The following is a 21,380-nucleotide window of genomic DNA, read 5'->3' as shown; positions in this document are numbered from 1 at the left end:
TCTGTTTTTATGTCTAAACTGTGTTACCTTTTTAATGGTCTACTATTATTACTGTCAGTCTACTTTAATACTTGAAAATGAAGCATAGTTATGTTTTTGGGAAAGTGCATCTGATCTCATCAGAGCCAAATAAACAACATGATGTTTCTTGGACAAATTAGTAACCTCCTAGGTGTTTAGAGTTTGCCTTGACATTATAATGTTGATTACGTACTAATTTTGTATTTTCAACCATTTAAAATGTTTTATTTTTGTTTGTTGTTTCAGGTGTTTTGAACAGGTGCTGTTCAGGTGTTCTGTTCTAAGCACTGCCAGAGTTTCGTGATGTCTCCTATGTTTGGTATGGGTTTATTTTGTATTATATTATTACTGGTTGTGTTGTGTATGTGAGCAGTTTAATTACAAGTTGTAGAGATGAAATTAAGAATACAATGTTTTTGTATCTTTACAGTGGGGATTGGGACTGGTTGGCGTCCTGCCGTGCGCCACTGGACACGCTCCTCTTTCACCGGGAAACAGCTGAGAGTCTGCATCCCACCTGAATCCCCCAACAAGGAGGTATGTCCAATTTATTTTAAAAGTTTATAGTGTGTAGACACAGTGATGTGACATTTTTAAGAGGTTATTTTAGTCTGTCAGCCAGGTGTGTAAATGCAGTGCTGCCAGCCTATTCATATTAATTGTGCACATTAACCATGGCTCAACAGCCACCATCATCTCCATTAACATATGAACTGGCATCAGCTGAGTTGCGAAATGTTGTTTTGGGAGTTGTTAAAAAAGAAAACATGGTTGTATTTCACACTGTAGCAGCAGATGCAAACACATTGTACATTTACTGGTGTAAAAGTAATCATGGATAGATTATTAGTAAACTGTTAACTAAAATTAAAAAGAAATTGGGTTAATATTACACACTTCAGTGTTTAATAAATGCTGTTCTTGTTTTCCAGTTGGTCTTGGTTATCGGGGATTCACATCTCAGATCCTTCGTGGAGAGAGATGTGGACATCAGAGCAGATGGCCCATACTCCTTTGGGTACATTTGCTCCCCTGGCGCTACAGCTGACACCCTGGAGACTGACGTACGCCATTCCACTGTTGACCAACGCGTGTCAAAATGTGTGGTGCTGGCTACGGGCAACGACTCTTCCACCAGGGGCCAGACAGTGGAGCGGGCACAGAAGAACTTCCAGAGTCTTCTGTCTACAGTAAAACGTCTTTGCCCAAAGGTATGCACTCCCGACTGTGTCATATTTGTTACCACCAAAACACACTGTCACCTCAAATAGTTTGTGAGCTAAATTTTTGTATTTTTTTAGACATGTGTGGTTGACTTCCCGGCTCGTCATGTGGTCAGTGTGACCAAGCAGAACCAGTTTCGTCAAGCATACAAGGCAGCAGCAGAGGCAGAAGGTAAGACAAAGTACACGTGCTTGAGTAAAAGTCAAATAGGGTATCGAGATATATAGAGTATATATAGAGAAGAGTATATATAGAGAAGAGTATATTTGAAATTGTATTATGTGTTATTGTAGGGCTGCAGTATGTCTTCTGTGTGGACAGCTTTCCTATGAAGAACTTGCGTCTGTGGGCTAAGGATGGTGTAAGTAATACAAATACTGTTTGTGTGTTGACATAATGTATGTGTGACATAGCAGTGTAATAATTCATGTTATTGTCTTTATGCAGATCCACCTCAGTGTACCTGAAGGCATGCGAGTCTTGTCTGACTTGATCTGTAAGGCCATCAGGGAGCTGTCTGAGAGCACCGTGGATTCTGCCCACCCAAGCCTGAAGACACCTGCCGCCCCGTGTGTGAAGCCCCTGCCGAAGACCCCAGATGTGGTTGTGACCTGTCCCACATCCAGAGCAGTCCGAGTCCCATCTACCACTCCACAGACGGACTCTGAGGGCTGGGAATTTGGAAAGGTAGAGAAAGTGTACAATAGAAAATATATGCTCTGTTATATGTGCCGTGGCCAAATTTCTTATGTGAAAGTGCTAACTGACTTTATGTTTTCAGAAGAGTCTACAGTCGACTGCCACCACGAGAAATGTTTCCCTGCGACAGGTTAGTAAATGTTAACATTATTTTTCCATTCATCAATCAATGTTAGGTCTAAAAATCCTCACTGAAACCATATTTTTCAGGTCACCGGTCTGTGTGCTATTCCCGTGTCTGCTGGCCGCTTTGCTGTTTTGTCTGCACCGCAGAAGACTCCTGCAACCTCAAAGAACCCAACTACCCTGGCAACAAAGAAGGTAAGACAGATGGGCAAATGTTTGTGAATGTAAAACATAAAAGTGTTGTTTAAATATAGTTTTTGTTTGTGAATCTAAAACATAAAAATGTTGTTTAAATATAGTTTTTGTTTGTTGATCTAAAACATAAATGTGTTATTTCAATATAGGTGAGTCAAGCAAGGACTGCCGTGCCAAGTAGAAGTCAGCCAAAGAGACAGGTATATCACAAGATCATGTTTATATGTGCTGTTGAAAATGAAATTGAAAACTGTTTGACAATAACTACCATATGTTTTTAGATGAAGCATGCAGCCAGAGTTGGGGAAGCAGTGAGCTCAACATCAAGCTGGCAACCTCGAGTTGTGCTGAAAAAGGTTTGATAAAATATTTACTTCATATTTGGATAGAAAATACATAATACAAGATTGGATTTGTCTAATTGGTATTTGGTTCTTTTTTAGCTGGAGACAACTGTGGCAGAGGCGCCAGTCAGACCTGCTATCAACACAGCACCGACAGAAGATCAGCAGGTATATATCATTTCAAAACATGTCTGTGGGTGGGGTGTCTGGATATATCTAAATCTGAAATCTTCTGTTTTAGGTGCAGACTGATGCTGTGACAGTGACACTACGTCCATCTACCTGCACAGAGCCTGAAGTGGTCGTGGAAGTGGTATGTTCAGGCAGAATGTTTTATATCGAAGTAAGTATTATTTGATTAAGTCATGTTCATAACAATATCTATTCTGTGTGCAGGTGAAGCCTGATGTGAAGAGACCCAGGAGGACCTCCAGTCCTGTTCACAGAGAAGCAGATGTGCAGGTGTGTTAATAAAGTGCTAATGGTAACCCTAGGGTTTAGGGTTAGGGTCAGTGGAATATCAGTGGAAGTATTATGTGATTACACCATGTTCATAACAATATCTATTGTGTGTGTGCAGGAGGAGCCTGATGTGAAGAGACCCAGGAGGACCCCTAGTCCTGTTCACAGAGAAGCAGATATGCAGGTGTGTTAATAAAGTGCTAATAATAAAAGAAAATAACATGCTATAACATAACATAATAGTGATTAAACATTGTGGTATGTAATCTATATGCACGCTGTGTTTCTGAGTGTGAATGCTACATGTGTGCTGCTGAGCATGTATGTTTATGTCTATGTATGAGCGTCTTTTTTAATAGGAAACTGTTTCAAATTAAATGGTAATAACATTGTTGTCGTTTTTGTTTCTTAGGTACCAATGAAGAAGGTCTGCTGTGGAAAGCAAGTCCCTGTTTCCAGACTGCAGCGGCCGTCACCCGAAGAGTGCAAAGCAAAAGTGGCCAAGAAGGATTCCTGCCATGAAAAACAAACATCTGTTCAACTACAGCCTCTGCAGCATGAAGACAGCAAAGCTCCTCAGTTTGACAATATTGTTGGGTCATTTCATCAAGGACACACAATATTTCATCCACAAAGTAGAGGAAAGCAGTGCACGGCCATTGCTTTGGCTGCAATTGTTAAACACACACACCTGCGGGAGGTGCATGAATGGTCTCAGAAAGATCTAAACATGACTTTATTGGAAGGTGATCGTCTGTACATAAGAAAAAAGCATCGTATTCCTGGGGATCAGTCTTATTTGGGAGCTTTCGATTTTAAAAAGGAGGAGAAGCTGTTTGGCAAGACGTTTTGTTTGAAAATGGTCACTGTTATTGGACGTCTGCTTTCAGCCACCAACCCTGTGGAAAAAGTATGTTTTGTTACTTTGAAGACAGCTCTGGAAGAACATCTTGCTACTGACAATGCTTGTCTCTTCACCATGTCAGGCAGTACATGTGCTATTATCGCTAAAAATGGCATGTATGCTATTGTGGACTCCCATGCACGCAGTAAATCTGGGATGGTAGATGGCAATGGTTCAAGTGTTGTGGTGTTTTTCACGAGCATCAGTGAAGTTTATGACCACATCATCCAACTTGCAGCAGGATTCATTGTGCCAAATGTTGAGTTTGAGCTCAATAGCGTGGCAGTGACTTTGAAAGACTGTGACTGTGATGGTGTGACTGTTGAGCCTACTCTGAGCTGTCCTCATGGCGTGACTGAACTTAAAAGTAACCCCAGTTCCTGTGTTACTGAAAGTACTGCTGCAACTGACACGGCTGGTTTGAAAGCTTGTGATCCAGGATTCAAGACAAAGGAAAATTTACCAGAAGTAGGACACAAATGTGGCAGAACACAAATGAAATCTCCATTGCACAAAAAGCGATCCAGGGTTGACACAGAGTTAAAAAGTGGATCTCCAATTGTCAAGAAAGCCAAACTGCATGATGCAAATGACATTACAATCGTTGGTTATGAGGAAAATGCTTTGCAGTTTAATCCTCTTTCTGAAAAAGTGTGCAAGGCAATTTGCAAAATTCTTCATGTTGAATTTGAAAATTGCAATGTTAAAGAGTCCTTACGCGCTGGGGATGCTGGAGTGCCATGTCATAATGAAAAGATTGTTGCAGATGGTAACTGTTTCTTCCGTGCCATTTCTCAAGCCATAAGTGGGACACAGAAACACCATAGAAGAATCAGACTGAACGCAGTGAAGCACTTAGAAAAGAATCCTGAAAAATATCACTGCCTTTTGAATGAAGAACATCAGCATTTGACTGTGGCAGAGTACATTAAACTGCAAAAGATGTCTTATGTAAACACCTGGGCAACACAAGCTGAAATTCAAGCCACAGCTGATTGCATTGGAGTTGATATTTACACCTTCTATCAAGGCAAATGGTTAAGATTTCAAAACAGTGGAAAACAACAGTCTGCTGAAGGCATCTACCTACAGAATCACGGAGCTCATTATGAACATGTTGTCTGTGTCAAACAAGGTCAACAAAATGACTGTTATAAACTGTGTACGTTTGGTGAGCCCCAGGGACACGTCACAAGATCAGCACATGCAACAACGAGTGTCTTCAGTTCAAATCCTCTTGATGAAAATACTATTGACAGATCACATCAGAATAAAAAGATCATTTTGTCAAAGTATTTAAGGAAAAAGAAGGCACAGAAGACCAGAGACTTTCTCATAGTGAAGTATCACGAAGAGGACAAATATCGACTGAAAGAAAGAGGAAGGAGTATTGGAAAATATAAAACTGATCTGCAACATAAAGAATGTGTGAAAGCATACAGTGTGGAAAAATACAAAAATGACCTGGAACATAAAGAGAAATTAAAAGCACAGACTGTCAAAAAATACAAAACTGACCCGGAACATAAAGAGAAATTGAAAGCACTGAGTGTGGAAAAATACAAATCGGACCTGCAACATAAAGAGAAGTTGAAAGCACTGAGCGTGGAAAAATATAAAACCGACCTGGAACATAAAGAGAAGTTGAAAGCAGTGAGTGTGAAAAAGTACAAAACCGAACAGGAACATAAAGAGAAATTGAAAGCAATGAGTGTGGAAAAATACAAATCCGACCTGCAACATAAAGAGAAGTTGAAAGCACTGAGTGTGGAAAAATACAAATCCGACCTGCAACATAAAGAGAAGTTGAAAGCACTGAGTGTGGAAAAATACAAATCCGACCTGCAACATAAAGAGAAGTTGAAAGCACTGAGTGTGGAAAAATACAAAACCGACCTGCAACATAAAGAGAAGTTGAAAGCATATAGTTGTGAAAAATACAAAAGTGATTTGATACACCAAAATAAAGTTAAAGCTGAAAGTGTCCGGAATTATAAAGCAAACCCTGATCTTCGACAAAAATTAAAATCAATAAACAAAGCCAAATACCACAAAGACAGTATTTTCAGACGTAAACTCCTGGATAAAAAACGATTCAAAAGAACTCAAGAAAAAGTGCTGGCTGATCAGATGAACATTGTAATGAATGAATTTTTAAAGAAAGCCAACGATGGACCTGAATTTATTTGCTGTGTATGTTTCCGATCCATGTTTAAAGCAGCAGTAGTTCCATACAAACAAAAGAACTACAAAAACAAAGCAGCTCAAGTAACGGCGGAAACATGTGTCTCAGATGAGTATTTGCATGAATGTACCTCTGACTGCAATGCACCATGTCCATTACAAGAATCAAGAGGTGAGCTTTGGATGTGCAAGGTTTGTCATTCAAAGATCCGAAGAGGTGTAACCCCAGCAGAATGGTGGGGAAACAATTTACAACTGGATTCAATTCCTCTTGAGTTGGCTTGTTTGAATCATCTTGAAAAACATTTGATTGCTTTAAACATTCCATTTATGAAAGTATTAGCTTTACCAAAGGGTGGTCAAAATGGATGCCACGGACCAATTTTTTGCATCCCTTCTTCAGTAAATCATACTTGTTCTGTTTTGCCTCGGTCAAATCTAGAAGGTTGTCTGTTACGTGTTAAATTAAAGCGCAAGCTATCTTACAAAGGACATTATGAATATCACTTTGTCGACACAAATCACCTGAAAGAAGCACTTAAATATTTAAAGGAAAACAATCAATATTATCAAGACATAGAAATAAATGAAGAATGGGTGAATGAGTTTGCTAAAGAAGAAGAAAACCAAGCACAAGACGACTCTAATGATAACGCACAAAAAAACAGTTCCCCTGAAGATGCACAAGACAAAACTCAACATGAAGAAGAGAAACACACTGAAGAAGTCTTGAACAATAATTCAAAACAAATTGAGTCTCCTGATGAAGAAGATGAAACTCTACATGACCGACAGAACCACTGTATTTATCAAGATTCTTGTTCCATGCCTGTTGATCTTGGTCAAGAAACTCTTGATCAGGGTTTTGAAGATATAATTAATCTGGCACCTGCTGAAGGAAACAATCCTGTGCGTATTTTGTCAGATAAAGATAATGAAGCAAAATCCTTTCCATATCTTTTTCCATCAGGGAGCAATACTTATCATACGCCCAGACAGTACTACTTGACATTGGCACGATATTTTAATAACAGAATATTGCACGCTGATGGAAGGTTTGCAAAGTGCGTTGAATACATTTTTTTTGCACAATACATGTCAGAAGTTCAGCAAGTCATTCAGCAAGTGTCAATAGCATCACGCAAAGGACACACAAACCCTGCAGGCCAAAAAGACAATGCTCCAGAAAACATTGAGTCTTTGCAGGACATCATTAAGACTGATGAAGGATATCGCTTTCTAAGGCCTATAAGAGGTACTCCAAGCTTCTGGCAAGGTGCACAAAAAGATTTACTTGCCATGGTGCGGAATCTGGGAAAACCAACTTTCTTTTGCAGTTTTTCGTCTGCAGACTTGCGCTGGGGAGGGCTTTTAAATTCAATTTTGAAGCAAGAGGGGAGAACTGAAACTTCTGAGAGTTTGGAGTATGCAGAAAGGTGTGAACTGTTGCGTAATCGCCCTGTCACTGCAGCACGCATGTTTGACTACAGGTGGCATCTCTTGTTGAATTACGTGTTACTATCTTCATTGAATCCAATTGGAAAGATTAAAGATTACTTTTATCGTGTAGAATTTCAACAACGTGGATCACCCCATGTACACGCTTTATTTTGGATTGAAGATGCTCCTGAGATTGGAAAAAACACAGATGAAGAAGTGGTGCAATTCATCGACAAGTACATAACATGTGAAATACCCACCCTCGATCATCAATTAGCTGAAACTGTTACCTCCGTGCAGCAACATTCTCAACGCCATTCGAAAACCTGTAAGAAAAAGAATACAGCCTGCCGGTTCAATTTCCCACGCCCTGTATCTGAACGTACTTTCATCACCAAAAAACAGAAAATGCCAAAGTGCCCAAAGTGCCAAGGTGACACTGCAACAAACAGCCAAGAACAAAATAAAGCCACTGTGGAATGCATATGCTCTCAGAATGAACAGAACTTTATGAAAGAAGAGGATGCAATGAAAATACTGACAACTGTTAAAAAAGCACTTCTGGATAAAGACAATCCCATTACGAGTATCCAGCAACTGTTTCAAAATGTTGGCATTACACAGGAAGTATGGGAAAAAGCACTTAAATGTGTTGAAAAACGCATGCAAATTGTCCTGCAAAGAGATGTCAATGAAATTTGGATTAATCCATATAATCCAATTTTGTTGAAATGTTGGAATGCCAACATGGACATCCAATATGTGGTTGATGTATATGCTTGTATCGTTTATATTATCAGCTATATGTCCAAATCTGAGAGAGAGATGGGGCTGTTGTTGAAACAAACACACCAAGAGGCCACAAAACAGGGAAATTCTGATGCCAAAGAAGCTATGAAGAAGATTGGCCAAGCCTACCTCCACAACCGTGATGTGTCTGCACAAGAAGCTGTGTACAGAATCACTCAAATGCACCTCAAAGAATGTTCAAGGAAAGTTGTGTTTATCCCCACAGGTGACACAATTTTCAAACTCACCAAACCACTAAATGAACTGAAAAAGTCAGGAAACAATGACATTTGGATGACTGGATTTGTGGATCGATATAAGAACAGACCACAGAATGACACTTTTGATAATATGTGCATAGCCACATTTGCATCAGAATACCGTGTGTTAAGTACATCAGAAAAGAAATCCAAAAATGCGATCAAGTTACAGAATTCATGTGGATATATTTCAAAGCGATTCAGAACCAAACCTGCTGTTGTGCGCTATGCACGGTTTTCCCAAACAAAGAATCCTGAGCTATATTACAAGAGCCTGTTACAGCTGTTTTTTCCTTATCGTCATGATAACGACCTCAAACCTTCATCATTTCATTCTTTTGAACAGTTCTACAAAGAAGGCACAGTGCAGCTTGGCAACCAGACCGTTTCAGTGATGTCAATTGTGAATTCAAACAGATCTCACTATGACATTGAAACTGAAGATTTGGAAGAGATTAAAAATAATCTGGACTCTAATGAAATATTAGAGGATGCTTGGGCCATGCTTTGTCCTGAGCAAGAAGCAGAACGTTTGGAAGCCACTGATGAACTTGCACAGACTAAACTGGATGACGAAGACCCCTTGCCCCATATTCCTGATTTAGGGATAGCTAACAAAGAAACTGCTCATTTAGAAAAACAACACAATGCGATGACTCGAGCTGAAGGTTTGGATTTAATTCGATCTTTAAATGACATCCAGCTATCTATATTTTTCAAAGTACAAAAATGGTGCATACAAAAAGTCAATGGAAATGATCCAGAACCTTTACATGTGTTCGTCACTGGTGGCGCTGGCACAGGGAAAAGTCACTTGATTCGGGCCATTCAGTACGAAGCCAATCGTCTGTTTGCTCCAATGCGACGTCACCCAGACAACATGAGTGTTTTAATAACAGCACCCACTGGTATGGCAGCATACAATCTAAATGCATCTACAATTCACAGTGCATTTAGCATTGGAACAGATGTGACACTTCCCTACATACCACTAGGTGAAGAAAAACTCAATTCTCTCCGTGCCAAATATATTGACCTGAAGTTAGTAATCATTGATGAAATATCAATGGTTTCTCATAAACTGCTCACATATATACATGGACGGCTGAGGCAAATCAAGCAAAGAGGTGATGTTTCCCCTTTTGGAAATGTCAGCCTTATAGCAGTTGGTGATTTCTATCAGTTACCACCAGTTATGGCAAAAGGCTTGTACACTGACAATCTACCTGTGAACTTTTGGTCAAGTTTCAAAATGGCTGAACTGAAAACAATTGTCAGACAGAAGGATACCACATTTGCAGAATTACTGAACCGATTAAGAACACGATCAAAAGGGACACCCATGCTTCATGAAGACATCCACATTCTACAAAGTCGTGAAACTGGAGAGCAGTCTTCTGCTCTACATATTTTTCCAACAAATTCACAGGTAAATGAACATAACTTTAACCAGCTCCAAGCCACTTGTCCTGACTATCAAACAATAGATGCACAGGACTATCACTACAACAGGAAAACTGGAAAAATGGAAAGCAAAGTCACACCTCACAGTAAAGACAACCTCACCAGTCTGCAGAAACAGCTATTTTTGGGTGTTCCTGCTAGAGTTATGCTGTGTAAAAACATTGATGTGGAAGATGGATTAGTCAATGGAGTCTGCGGAACTGTAACACATATTAGTGAAACAGAAAGAAATGGACTTCCTGAAGCTGTGTATGTTCAGTTTGATGACATCAATGTTGGTACACAGAGACGAAAGAAGTACCCATCCACTGCACCTGCTTTAATAAACTCCACACGGATACAGCCAGAGGAGGAAAGGGCTAACAGCAAAGGGGGGAAACGTCGTCAGTTTCCTCTTGCACTTTCCTGGGCTGTTACAATCCACAAAGTACAAGGCCTGACTGTTGACAATGCTGTGGTGTCGCTAAAGCAAGTGTTTGCCTCAGGACAATCTTATGTGGCTTTAAGTCGTGTAAGAAGTCTAGATGGCCTTATTATCCAGGACTTTGATGAGAAGGCTATTTATTGTAATGATGAGGTAAAACATGCTTTGGAAGCTATGCCACGCTTCTTGGACGACAATGTGTCACAAGCCAAACAGTCTGCTGATGTGTTCAGCTTGTTTTTGATGAATGTTCAGGGTTTAGTAAAACATGTACCTGATTTGGTGTCATCGACGCTGCATTTACAGCCTGACTGTATAGCTGTGACAGAAACATGGTTAACATCTCAGTCTGCACTTCATAGTGTTGACATAGACGGTTACAGTTTTCACAGCCGTCCACGAAGTCTGGCATACGAACACAGCAAGCATCCGGCTCTTACTACACTCAAAAGTCAACATCATGGTGGAGTGGGCATGTATTGCTCACACAACACAAACTGTCACTTTCCTGATGTACCCCAATTTAATTTGGAGTGCTTAATTTACAAAAATGTAAATCATCAGGTTTTAGTTGCTGTTGTGTATCGTCCACCAACATATCCCATGTCTGTGTTCAAGCAGAATTTGAAAAATCTGCTAACTTGGCTACAGGCACAAGGTCAGTCCATTGTGGTAATGGGAGATTTCAATGATGACATATTGAAATCATCATCACTGTGCAATTTCATGAGCAGTTATGGATATGTTCAAAATGTCACATCTCCAACTACAGAACGAGGCACTTTGATTGATCATGTCTATGTCAAATCTGAACAATATGAGATTTCATCAGAGGTTGTTCCAACATATTTCAGTGATCATCAGGGCATAGTCTGCTCTCTTAAGCTGAAGTCTGTGTAGATTTTTTTTTTTCTAATCCAAATGTTTTTGTTTTTTGTGCAATATGAATTCAGACTGTATTTTCTGCTTATTGTAAATGTGTTCATTACTTTCTATGTAAAAGTCTGTTTGTAACATTAGTTCTGTCAATATTTTATATATATATATATATATATATATATATATATATATATATATATATATATATATATATATATATATATAAATTTTTTCATTACCATGGCAACATACTTGCAAATACAGATATGTTCTCATTGGCTTTTATGTTCAGTATTGTAAGTCGGATGTCCATACCAAATTTGAATTGTCTGCAATAAACAAAATTTTGTGGCCCCATTCAAAGTGTCAAGGGGGCACTGTCAAGCAGTTTTATATCATAGCTATATACAAGTTTGATTTCGCTGTGTTCAGGTCATCAATGAACACAAATGTTTCATTGGGTCTGGCTCAATTCGACATCACCTATGAGAAATAAATACATTTTTATGCTTAAAAATTCAAAAGTTCAAGGAGCCGCTGTGGAAAAAAAAAAAATTCTGACCTATGCAAATTGTATATCTATGCATTCAGAACAGAATTTTGAACAAAACATGTGTTAATGCCGGGAAATGGGTAACTTTATGTGTGAGTTACACACCATTTAAAATTTCAAAAACGTCCTTTTTCTTTGCAGGCTGGCCACACCCACATTTTACGACTTTGAGAGAGTCGACTGTAATCCCACATGTGTCTAGTTCATTTTGTCCAATTTGCAAGTATCTTGAATGAAAAGCCACAGTGTAAAAAATCCAAATGTGAGAGGTAAAATTTTGAAAAAATTGGGTTCCGCCCACAATGGCCGACTTCCTGTAGGGTTTAGGGTGGGGTCATAATATAATTTTTTACTTGTCTTAACATGTTCTATGTTTATACCAAATTTCATTTGTCTACGATGAAAAAGGTCTCTCATTGCCGTAATGTATTTCCAATTTTGAGGTGGCGCTATTGAGTCATTTTGTTACGTTAATTTTTTTGCACATCAAAATACAACATTTCTTGCCAATCTTGAATTTTAGGCTTAAGTTTGATGAGTGTAGCGCATCTATTTAGTCTACAACAAGTCCAGTACTCTGAACCCCATTCATTTCAATGACACATTTATTATGTTACCACGGTAACATAGTTGCAAATAGAGGTATGTTGTCATTGGCTTTTTTGTTTAGTTTGCCAAGCCAAATGTCCATGTCGAATTTCAAATGTTTACATCAAAGTAATTTTTTTGGTCCAATTCAAAAGTTCAAGAGGGCGCTGTGGAGCCAAAAAAAATCTGACATATGCAAATTGTATATCATTTCGTGCAGATCAAGATTTTAAACAAAATGTATATTAATGCCGGGAAATAGGACACTGCATGTGTGAGTTATACGCACTTTAACACTTCAAAATGTTGCTTTTTTCTTTGCAGTCTGACCACACCCACATTTTATGATGTAGAAAAATCCAAGATAGTTCCTTATAATCCCACATGGGTTTAGTTAATTTTGACCAATTTGCAAGTTTCTTGAATGAAAATCCACGGCGTAAAAAATCCAAATGTGAGAGTTAAAATTTGGAAAAAATGGGGTTCCGCCCACAATGGCCGACTTCCTGTAGGGTTTAGGGTGGGGTCATAATATAATTTTTTACTTGTCTTGACATGTTCTATGTTTGTACCAAATTTCATTTGTCTACGATGAAAAAGGTCTCTCATTGCCGCAATGTATTTCAAATTTTGAGATGGCGCTATTGAGTCATTTTGAAACATTAATTTTTTTGAACATCAAAATAATAAATTTTTCACCAACCTTGAATTTTGGGTTCAATAAAATTGACTTTTCGTTAACGTTCAGGGGGTCAAAAATGACTTCAAAGCGGTAAGTATAATAATAATAATAATAATAATAATAATAATTAAAACTGCAAGCAGTGATAAAGGCCCTCGCCACCCCTTGCGACCGCGGGGTACATGCCACCGCGGAGATCCTGCCTTTCGTTCCCGCTTACATCGCTCCTCCCCCCAAAATCAGCGACTGAGTAATACTACTCCATTCATTCCAATGAGAGCATTTATGACATTGTCACGCCTGTACGGTTGGAAATAGAGGTATATCTTCATTGGCTTTTTTGTTCAGTATGATGAGAGGAATATGTGTACCAAATTTCCATGGTCTATGACAAAGTAATAATTTTTCATCCCAGTTATCCAAAACCCATGTATTTCAATGAGAAATGTCAGACGTTGCCATGGCAACACCTTTGAAAATAGAGGTATCGTGTCACTGACTTTTTGGTTCAGTATAGGAATAGGGATGTTCATGCCAAATTTCAAATGTTTGTGACAAAGTAATGTTTTTACATGCCATTTAAAATTTTCAAGGGGGCGCTGTGGAGCAATGTAGTCTTTGATATGTGTAAATTGCATATCTATTCACTCAGATCAAGATTTTGAACAAAATGTATATTAATGCCGGGAAATAGGACACTGCATGTGTGAGTTATGCACACTTTAACACGTCAAAATATTGCTTTTTTCTTTGATTGGTGGCCACACCCACATTTTATGATGTAGAAAAATCCAGGACAGTTCCATATAATCCCACATGGGTCTAGTTCATTTTGACCAATTTGCAAGTTTCTTGAATAAAAAATCCAAGGCGCAAAAAATCCAAATGTGAGAGGTAAAATTTTGGAAAAAATGGGGTTCCGCCCACAATGGCAGACTTCCTGTAGGGTTTAGGGTGGGGTCATAATATAATTTTTTACTTGTCTTGATATGTTCTATGTTTGTACCAAATTTCATTTGTCTACGATGAAAAAGGTCTCTCATTGCCATAATGTATTTCAAATTTTGAGGTGGCGCTATTGAGTCATTTTGATACGTTAATTTTTTTCCACATGAAAATACAACTTGTTATGCCAATCTTGAATTTTAGGCCATAGTTTGATGAGTGTAGAGCATCTATTTAGTCCACAACAAAGTCTAGTACTCTGAACCCCATTCATTTCAATGACACATTTATTATGTTACCACGGTGACATAGTTGCAGACAGAGGTATGTTGTCATTGGCTTTTTTGTTCAGTTTGCCAAGCCAAATGTCCATGCCAAATTTCAGATGTTTACGTCAAAGTAATTTTTTTGGTCCAATTCAAAAGTTCAAGGGGGCGCTGTGGAGCAGAAAAAAATCTGACATATGTAAATTGTATATCATTTTGTGTAGAGCAAGATTTTAAACAAAATGTATATTAATGCCGGGAAATAGGACACTGCATGTGTGAGTGATGCACATTTTAACACTTCAAATTATTGATTTTTTTTTTGCAGGCTGGCCACACCCACATTTTATGATGTAGAAAAATCAAAGACAGCTCCCTATAATCCCACATGGGTCTAGTTCATTTTGACCAATTTGCATGTTTCTTGAATGAAAATCCAAGGCGCAAAAAATCCAAATGTGAGAGGTAAAATTTTGAAAAAATGGGGTTCCGCCCACAATGGCCGACTTCCTGTAGGGTTTAGGGTGGGGTCATAATATAATTTTTTACTTGTCTTGACATGTTCTATGTTTGTACCAAATTTCATTTGTCTACGATGAAAAAGGTCTCTCATTGACGTAATGCATTTTGATTTTTGAGGTGGCGCTAATGAGTCATTTTGAAAGAATAATTTTTTTGAACATCAAAATAATAAATTTTTCACCAAACTTGAATTTTGGGTCCAATAAATTTGAGTTTTCGTTAACGTTCAGGGGGTCAAAAATGACTTCAAAGCGGTAAGTATAATAATAATAATAATAATAATAATAATAATAATGGAAATTTTTTTTCCACCCATTATTTTTCTCCTAAACCATAACAGCTACAGTCATGTGACTTTCTCACATTATGCCCCATCACAAATAACGCCCCTGTGATTTTTTTCACACGTCCACATCAAAGCGTTTGTCTTCTACGAATATTTGAAAATGAAATTTGAAGAGGGCGCTAGAGAGCCATTTTGTGAGAAAGTGCCTTGATTTGCATATCATTGCGTTCAGCTCACAAATGTGCATAAACGCTGTATTAGCGTTTTCCCAACAAAAAATGTGTGAAAGAGAAATATTTTTTTGAAATATTCCAAAAATTTAGATTTTGTTGAAAATTCACCCTGACCACACCCAAAGTCATAATCAAAATGTAACTGATAATCTTTAATCACACATGGGTTTAGTGGGATTTGGACCAAATTTGACGTGTTTGTGATGAAAACTGTGCGAGAAAATGTACTGAATGCGAGGGTGTGCACTTTTGTCGTTCCCGGGTTTGATCCAATATGGCCGACTTCCTGTACATTTTAGGGCGGGGCCATAATATCATTTTTGTCATGTCCCGACATGTACTATTTTTTGATGTGAGTTTCGGATTTTTACGTCGACTTTTTTCCGAGTCAGGGCTCCCATTGGCCCCATGAAAATCAAAGTTTGAGGTGGCGCTACCGAGTCGTCTTTCGTTATTTTTTCTCGGGGTCTTTTGTGACAATTAGAGCTCGTCGAGTTCTAATTTTTGACACCACTCACTGCCATGTCGGGGCGTGTTTACTACTTGATTTTTGCCATTTTCCACGCTCCGGACGCGGTTTTAATGAGTCCCTCGCCGGGACGGAGTCCCAGGCTCGGGCCTAATAATGGAAATTTTTTTCCACCCATTATTTTTCTCCTAAACCATAACAGCTACAGTCATGTGACTTTCTCACATTGTGCCCCATCACAAATAAGGCCCCTGTGATTTTTTTCACACGTCCACGATCAAAGCGTTTGTCTTCTACGAATTTTTGAAAATGAAATTTGAAGAGGGCGCTAGAGAGCCATTTTGTGAGAGAGTGCCTTGATTTGCATATCATTGCGTTCAGCTCACAAATGTGCATAAACGCTGTATTAGCGTTTTCCCAACAAAAAATGTGTGAAAGAGAAATATTTTTTTGAAATATTCCAAAATTTGTGATTTTGTTGAAAATTCACCCTGACCACACCCAAAGTCATAATCAAAATGTAATTGTTAATCTTTAATCACACATGGGTTTAGTGGGATTTGGCCAAATTTGAAGTGTTTGTGATGAAAACTGGGCGAGAAAATGTCCTGAATGCGAGGGTGTGCACTTTTGTCGTTCCCGGGTTTGATCCAATATGGCCGACGTCCTGTACATTTTAGGGCGGGGCCATAATATCATTTTTGTCATGTCCCGACATGTTCTATTTTTTGATGTGAGTTTCGGATTTTTACGTCGACTTTTTTCTGAGTCGGGCTCCCATAGGCCCCATGAAAATCAAAGTTTGAGGTGGCGCTACCGAGTCGTCTTTCGTTATTTTTTCTCGGGGTCTTTTGTGACAATTAGAGCTCGTCGAGTTCTAATTTTTGACACCACTCACTGCCATGTCGGGGCGTGTTTACTACTTGATTTTTGCCATTTTCCACGCTCCGGACGCGGTTTTAATGAGTCCCTCGCCGGGACGGAGTCCCAGGCTCGGGCCTAATAATAATAATAATGGAAATTTTTTTTCCACCCATTATTTTTCTCCTAAACCATAACAGCTACAGTCATGTGACTTTCTCACATTGTGCCCCATCACAAATAAGGCCCCTGTGATTTTTTTCACACGTCCACATCAAAGCGTTTGTCTTCTACGAATTTTTGAAAATGAAATTTGAAGAGGGCGCTAGAGAGCCATTTTGTGAGAGAGTGCCTTGATTTGCATATCATTGCGTTCAGCTCACAAATGTGCATAAACGCTGTATTAGCGTTTTCCCAACAAAAAATGTGTGAAAGAGAAATATTTTTTTGAAATATTCCAAAATTTGCGATTTTGTTGAAAATTCACCCTGACCACACCCAAAGTCATAATCAAAATGTAATTGTTAATCTTTAATCACACATGGGTTTAGTGGGATTTGGCCAAATTTGAAGTGTTTGTGATGAAAACTGGGCGAGAAAATGTCCTGAATGCGAGGGTGTGCACTTTTGTCGTTCCCGGGTTTGATCCAATATGGCCGACGTCCTGTACATTTTAGGGCGGGGCCATAATATAATTTTTGTCATGTCCCAACATGTTCTATTTTTTGATGTGAGTTTCGGATTTTTACGTCGACTTTTTTCCTGAGTCGGGCTCCCATTAGGCCCCATGAAAATCAAAGTTTGAGGTGGCGCTACCGAGTCGTCTTTCGTTATTTTTTCTCGGGGTCTTTTGTGACAATTAGAGCTCGTCGAGTTCTAATTTTTGACACCACTCACTGCCATGTCGGGGCGTGTTTACTACTTGATTTTTGCCATTTTCCATGCTCCGGACGCGGTTTTAATGAGTCCCTCGCCGGGACGGAGTCCCAGGCTCGGGCCTAATAATGGAAACGCATTTTCCACCCATTATTTTTCTCCTAAACCTTAATAGCTACAGTCATGTGACTTTTTCAAATTGTGCCCCATCACAAATAAGGCCGCAGTGAATTTTTTCACACATCCACGACAAATTGATTGTCTTCTATGAATTTATGAAAATGAAATTTGAAGAGGGCGCTAGAGAGCCATTTTGTGAGAAAGTGCCTTGATTTGCATATCATTGCGTTCAGCTCACAAATGTGCATAAACGCTGTATTAGCGTTTTCCCAACAAAAAATGTGTGAAAGAGAAATATTTTTTTGAAATATTCAAAAAATTGAGATTTTGTTGAAAATTCACCCTGACCAAACCCAAAGTCATAATCAAAATGTAACTGATAATCTTTAATCACACATGGGTTTAGTGGGATTTGACCAAATTTGACGTGTTTCTAATGAAAACTGTGCGAGAAAATGTCCTGAATGCGAGGGTGTGCACTTTTGTAGTTCACGGGTTTGATCCAATATGGCCGACTTCCTGTACATGTTAGGGCGGGGCCATAATATCATTTTTGTCATGTCCAGACATGTTCTATTTTTTGATGTGAGTTTCAGATTTTTACGTTGACTTTTTTCCGAGTCGGGCTCCCATTGGCCCCATGAAAATCAAAGTTTGAGGTGGCGCTACCGAGTCGTCTTTCGTTATTTTTTCTCGGGGTCTTTTGTGACAATTAGAGCTCGTCGAGTTCTAATTTTTGACACCAGTCACTGCCATGTCGGGGCGTGTTTACTACTTGATTTTTGCCATTTTCCACGCTCCGGACGCGGTTTTAATGAGTCCCTCGCCGGGACGGAGTCCCAGGCTCGGGCCTAATAATAATAATAATAATAATAATAATAATAATAATAATAATAATAATAATAATAATAATAATAATTTCCCCTGAATGATACTATAATTATTATTACTACTATTACAGCAAACACAACGTATGCATGAAATTGTGTTCAAAAGATGAAGAAAAATCTGATGGAATTTGATAAAGTTAAGTTAAGCTATGGATAATGATTTTACTACTTTTGCTCTTTTGTGCATTACTGAAAACTGCATTTTCCCAAATGGGTGAAATAAATGTGGTCTAATCTTAAATTTACACACATAAAAGCGCAAAACCCTCAAAAAAGTCCCAATGAATATCAAATGATGCAGTTCAGATCTGTGTGGTACAGCCGGGTTCCTCTCTGCAGGAGTCCAGCTGAATGCTCCAGTGAGGTGACTCTTTAAAACAGCCAGAGAGCACTTCAAACGCAACTCACACAGAGCTCAAAGTCACACGAACCTTCATCAGGGACTGAATTCTCTAATCTATTTGAACCTGCAATCATATTAAAATGTGACCTTTATCATTTGGGATTAGGGAAGGTCTGAAGGCATTTTGAAGGTAGGCACAACTGCATTAGAAGAAAAAAAGAATCTGAATAACACCACACCCCAGAACAGAAAGAGGTTTTAAAAAATGCAGCAGGATTATTCTCAGCCACTGCTCCATTAAACATGCCAATACCTCCACCCGCTTTAGGCTAAATACAGTATATGAACTATTTGAATTTGCACAAAAGGATTACATATATGAATGTGAATCTCAGATTCATGTGTACCTTTTCTATCCCCAATCTCATGGACTGATTGCATAAGGTACATATTTATAGCCTCTTTACATATAATACCACCCTCTTAACCATATGTGAGGAGGGCAATGCAATAGTATTATGATATAAATGATGATGATGAATGTGAATGATATACAATTTCACACGCACATCTTGCGTCATATACTTTGGATTTTTGAGTGATCATTGTTACACTGTGGGTGGTTAGTTGCCATATTGAATCGGTGGTTCTTCTTTCTTGTAAGGCCATGGGCATATAACTAGGGTGACTAGGCATGCCTATTTACCTGGGGCAGTCCCAGTTTTGAGCCATGTGTCCCCTGTCCCACCATATTTATCCAAAACCATTGATTTGTCCCAATTTTATACAAGACATAGCCCAGGTGTACCTATTTTTGACTAATCCGATCTCCATTAAAAGGGGTAATATACTGTCAAATGTTTTTGTTCAAAGAAAACTGTAGAAAACTGCTTGAAAATAGCCAGAAGGCCAAAATGTGCACTCAGTTGCAATGACAGAAGTCTCTCATGTTATACATTAATTCACAAGTGAGAGCGAGTGCTCTTTATTATTACTAACCTCCCTAACCCGGGTGTGCCCCAGTTTGCAAACTGCAGAAGTTGATGTGAGTAATGAGATAGATCACGATCAGAAAAAAAAAATAAAAATAAAAAATTATAAAAAATTAGATGATGTATGTAACTGTAGTGTGCATGTAACTGCAGTCAATTACAAGTAATCCTACATGTTTAGATAGTTACTCATTAGGCAAAGTTGACCTATAATCAAATGAAAAGTGTTTCATAAAAATATTATCACTTGTATTGCTCATTAAAACAGATACACGCTGATTTAATTTTAGCAGTTGCAGTTTTTTATTTGCATTTTAAAAGTGTATCAGTGAGGAGTTAAGTGAGTTAATACACCTCCTCCAGCTTTTCCTGGACTCCTTACAGACTGTCCTATTGTCCTTTTTGTAGCTGGGTTGGTACATTCCCCTCTTGTCCATGTACTGCTCCCTCCTGGTCCTCCACTTTTCAGTCTTTCTGGGACCCTGAGAGGGGTCATTGTAAACACCTTGACTAGCAGTATGTTGGCTATCCGCACCATGGTTATCAGCATAGTGATTCACAGCACATTGGTTAGCACCTTGATACACTGGTACAGAGGTGGACTGGATCCGGATCACCCTGTTCTGTAATTCTGGATGTTGACTTTAATAACCAACTCCTGTTGTTTGGTGTCAACTGGCCTGTTCCTCTGGACCTTCATGTCCTTCAGTTTTTCTTCCAGGGTTGACTGGGATTTTGGAGTATTTTGAGGTATCCATCCTGGACCAAAGCCTGGATGATGTGGTTGTGCTGCTGGTGGTCACACTGGTGGTCCTCCTCTCCTTCTCTGGACAGTTCAGTGCAGACCAGTATACCTTGTTATGTTGGAGTTTGGTGCCTTCAGAAATTGTCAGGCGACTCATCCCAGATATGATCTTCCCCGTCATCTCTGCCATGTTGTTTTTCACAAGCTTGGCAGGTGGGACAGAGGTTGGCACTGCACTGACAACCCTCCTTTTTTAAACCACTCCTCATTGGTGGTTTAGAGTAGGGTTTTGGGTGCAACGCCCTCTGAGCTCTCCACTGTGGTGCTGATGGCATCTTGTTCATGTGCTCCATTGTATCTACTTTCTCTGCTGTCTGTTGAATCTGAGCTCTGAAATGTGTTGCGATTTCTCTCGTGTGTGTAAAGTGAAGGTATGTAAATCTATAAAATATGTGTAAATAATATTTATTCATCCTATTGATTTATTTTATTTCATTATTATTATTATTATTATTATTATTATTATTATTATTATTATTATGATTATGATTATTATTATTATTATTATTATTATTATTATTATTATTATTATTA

At 38.7% G+C, this 21,380-nt stretch overlaps 1 protein-coding gene across 1 annotated transcript; it reads left to right on the top strand.

Moving 5' to 3' along the window:
• The first annotated feature begins 324 nt into the window (after positions 1-324).
• Positions 325-11,436, top strand: LOC117388956 (uncharacterized). Its single transcript, XM_033986508.1, has 16 exons — positions 325-340; positions 452-558; positions 954-1,232; positions 1,323-1,416; positions 1,539-1,606; positions 1,693-1,932; positions 2,027-2,074; positions 2,155-2,265; positions 2,415-2,465; positions 2,547-2,621; positions 2,709-2,777; positions 2,851-2,922; positions 3,006-3,071; positions 3,190-3,255; positions 3,484-6,789; positions 6,871-11,436. Exons 1-16 carry the CDS (start codon positions 325-327, stop codon positions 11,434-11,436), a joined length of 9,234 nt encoding a protein of 3,077 aa, XP_033842399.1.
• Positions 11,437-21,380: the final 9,944 nt, after the last annotated feature.

This window comes from Periophthalmus magnuspinnatus, chromosome 21, assembly GCF_009829125.3.
Source record: "Periophthalmus magnuspinnatus isolate fPerMag1 chromosome 21, fPerMag1.2.pri, whole genome shotgun sequence".
Classification (NCBI taxonomy): domain Eukaryota; kingdom Metazoa; phylum Chordata; class Actinopteri; order Gobiiformes; family Gobiidae; genus Periophthalmus; species Periophthalmus magnuspinnatus.
This window is presented reverse-complemented; position numbering and strand designations above follow the sequence as displayed.

What these genes read in the sequence shown, in the direction of transcription:
- LOC117388956 (XM_033986508.1), top strand. An exon ending in GAAATGTTTCCCTGCGACAG is followed by an intron (nt 2,075 to 2,154) that starts GTTAGTAAATGT and finishes CATATTTTTCAG; the next exon opens with GTCACCGGTCTGTGTGCTAT. An exon ending in CTGAAGTGGTCGTGGAAGTG is followed by an intron (nt 2,923 to 3,005) that starts GTATGTTCAGGC and finishes TTCTGTGTGCAG; the next exon opens with GTGAAGCCTGATGTGAAGAG.